This window comes from Tupaia chinensis, unplaced genomic scaffold, assembly GCF_000334495.1.
Source record: "Tupaia chinensis unplaced genomic scaffold, TupChi_1.0 Scaffold144276_1, whole genome shotgun sequence".
Classification (NCBI taxonomy): Eukaryota; Metazoa; Chordata; class Mammalia; order Scandentia; family Tupaiidae; genus Tupaia; species Tupaia belangeri.
Genome location: NW_006204133.1, coordinates 6,689,677 through 6,692,822, shown reverse-complemented (window position 1 = coordinate 6,692,822; position 3,146 = coordinate 6,689,677). Strand labels below are relative to the sequence as shown.

The 3,146-nt window shown below is 50.6% G+C and overlaps 1 protein-coding gene across 5 annotated transcripts in view; it reads right to left on the bottom strand.

Annotated features, from left to right (window-relative positions):
• Nucleotides 1-3,146, bottom strand: part of IL18R1 (interleukin 18 receptor 1) — a 45,890-nt gene that overhangs the window by 11,722 nt on the left and 31,022 nt on the right. For all 5 annotated transcript variants that reach the window (XM_027767518.1, XM_027767517.1, XM_014583394.2 and 2 more), the window contains one exon: nt 2,041-2,180. In XM_027767518.1, coding sequence (XP_027623319.1) covers nt 2,041-2,180 — 140 coding nt within the window. The remainder of the gene's footprint in view (nt 1-2,040; nt 2,181-3,146) is intronic.

Below are 3,146 nucleotides of genomic sequence, written 5' to 3'. Positions count from 1 at the left end.
GAGAGGTTTTCGCTATAGGGTGCGTGCACTCGCCAGACAGACAGACAGAGACATAGAGACACAAAACGAGAAATCACTCTCTGGGGGTATGGTCACGCCGCAATCCCTTCTCCTCCATTCTCTTCTCAGGATCTTGGGCATGCACACATATGCGCCCATCGTGAGTTTTAAGCCACCGGGTCCGGGACATGAACCACGGTCGACTACGTGGGAATCCAGCGACATAGCCATTACGCCAACTGCTGGTTCTCAAGGCTTTTGCCATCTTAGTAAAATTTTTCAAGATCATCTCTCCAATAAAATTAACTATTAAGATGCAAGTCACATGACTGGTCTCTATATTTATCACACAGTCACACAGAGAAAGACCCTGTGCCCTGGCACACACACTCCTCCAGGGTAACAGTGAGTTGGGAGACCCTTTCCCTAGCCTGCACTTGTAAATGTAGCAGAGAGAGAAATTATCGTGATAGAATTCCCAGGGCAGGAACGGGACAATCCTGAACTGATCTAAGAGGGGAGTGGTGGCTGGTAGTGAATATTCACCAGGAAACCCAGGCAAGGGGAGTAATCAAATAAAGATAACAGATTTGCAAGCCTCTCTCACGAGGGCGCCTGCAACAGTTCCTGTAGGAGGTGAGAACATAGACTCCAGAATTCATCAGGTCTGAGTTTCAGAACCTTTACCTGCTGTGTGGCCTTGAGTGAGTTTCTTTACCTACAGAAGCTGGTGGTTCGGACCGGACGGCATCATGGACTGAGCTCAGCCCAGAGCCTGCCCAGAATAAACACGTAAGGAGCGTTGTCTATTGCCACTACTGCAGGTGGGGCAAAGAGGGCTTTGCCGCGGGAACTGAGTGAGCTGCAGGCCCAGGCCGACATCTGTGTACACGTGTGCGTCTGTGTGAGTCTCCTCTGTCTGTCTCTCTTCGAGTTCTCTTCTTGGTATCTCTTGATGTCCCTGCCTGATTCTCTGTTAGGGCGTTGGGAAAGACACAGCATGTTTTCCTATGCAAAAATGCATCGTGACTTTCCCAAAGACCCACTATGTGGGTCTTTCTCTCTTTCTCTGTGTTCGTCCCCATCTCTCCCTCACTTCTCTGAGACTCCTTTTCAGTCTCCACCTCTCTGTCTGTGTTTCTGTTTCTATGAATGTGTCTCTGTTTCTTCTCTCTTTATCCCTCCGTATCTCCCTTATTTCTCTGTCTCTCTGTCTCGGTGTCTTTGTCTGTCTGTGCCTGTCTATGTATCTTTGTCTATGTGTGTGTCTCTGTCTCTCCCCTTTCTCTTAGTCTCTCAGATCCTGACTTCCCTCTGCATCTCCGAGGAACCGATGACAGAACCTGGGAGTGACGAGGAGTGAGCAGTGACAACTGCAAAACATAGCTTCCTGCAGACAGAGACACTGATGAGCAGCTGCCGGATCAATGCCTTCGGCTGCATTGTTTGGTAGGGAAGGGGAGTGGGCAGCGCTGGAGCACTCCATCAAGTGGGCTCCGAGAAAGTCTGAGAACCCACTGATGAGGCCACCAACTGGCCACTTGTAGATGGCAGGCCTGGCCCAAGGAAGGGGGCCTCAGCTAATCGAGGCTGAATGAATGGCCACCCCAGGGCCCCGGAGCCCAGCACCATGCTAGGGCAGGCTGGAGGCAGCGATTACACCTGTACGATGAGGCTCATTCCAGAGCACCAGGACCTTTCCCTCCAGGGATTCTGGGTGAAGTTGGGTGTACAGGGTCTGCTCTGGCCTCCTCGCCCACGGCCCTCAGCCAGCATCCCTGTCCCTGAGCTCCGCCGGCCTTCCTGCTCTGGCCCGGGTTTCTGTATGGGGTTACAGTGTAACTGAGAAGTGAGTAATCTCATGTTTCCATTCTCTACTTGGGGTCATGACAGGATTCCAGCCATTTTGTAAAGTGACACACGGTCACCTCACTTCCCGGGAGCTGGATGCTGTGGAAAAGGAGGAAGCAATGACCTTTCAGGGCTCTCAGTAACAGCATGCTAGGTTTCCACAACCTTCCAAAACTAAAGCTTTCACACCTTGTTTAATCAAGATGAAGTTTTGGATGTCAGTGCTTGCTGTATTGATTGCAGTGCACTTGTATGAAAAATTTAGATTTTTTTCAATAACGTTCTTAATTTTCAATATTCTTGAAGCAAACCATTTGCCCTCCGAAGTCCTGTAAGAAAGGAAAACAATTCAGCAATAGGCTTTGCACATTACCAGCAAAATTACCCATGAGAGGAAAAGGTATATGTTTAAAATACTCAAATAGGGACCAGCAGGTGGTGTGGTGGTTAAGGTGCTGGATTCCCACATGACCAACCAAGTAGCAGGCCCAGTGGCTCAGGACCCACACTGGACACATGTATGTGCATGCTCAAGATCCCATGAGGAGAATGGAGGACAAGGGACTGTGACATGGCCATCCCCCCGGGGACGGTTTCCCACTTTCCTTCTCTCTGGGTCTGCCTCTTTCCCACTATTGCACTCTCTCAGGCAAAAACTTTTGGGGAAAAAAAAAAAAAAGTGCTCAAAGAAACCGTTGTATCTCCCCTTTCTGGTGGGTCTTTTTATTCCTTAAAGTTTATTCGTTTTTCTTGTCTTCACTGGGGTTGGGGGGAGCGGGCCGACACCCCCCACACACAGGGTCTCATCTCGCTACAATCCCCACTCCTGTCTAGCAGCCTACGTGTGACCAGAGGGCCTCAGGTCAACAGGGGATCTGGGCCACAGTCCTCCATGAGGCTCCAGCACTGCAGAGTGGAGCCTTAACGCCTGCACCGCCATGGCTGGGCCTTTGGCAGGTGCATGGCCTACTCCTCTGTGGGACACCAGAACTGAGAAAGAGCCCTCCTGAGATAGTCTGAGAGTGATGCTGTCAACTACCTAGACTTAAAATGCCTGGAAGGGCCAGGACTGAAGCCCAGTGGTTAAGAGAGCTGGATCCCACATGGTTGACCATGGTTCAGATCCTGGCCCCAGCAGCTCGAAAAAACATACCAGGCACATGTGCATGCGTGTCCCAAATCCCAATAGGATGCAAAATGGAATAAGAGAGACTGTGGCATGGTTACACCACACTGGAGGCTCTTTCTCTGTCTCTCTCTCTCTCTGTGTCTCTCTCTCTGTCTCTCTCTCTCTC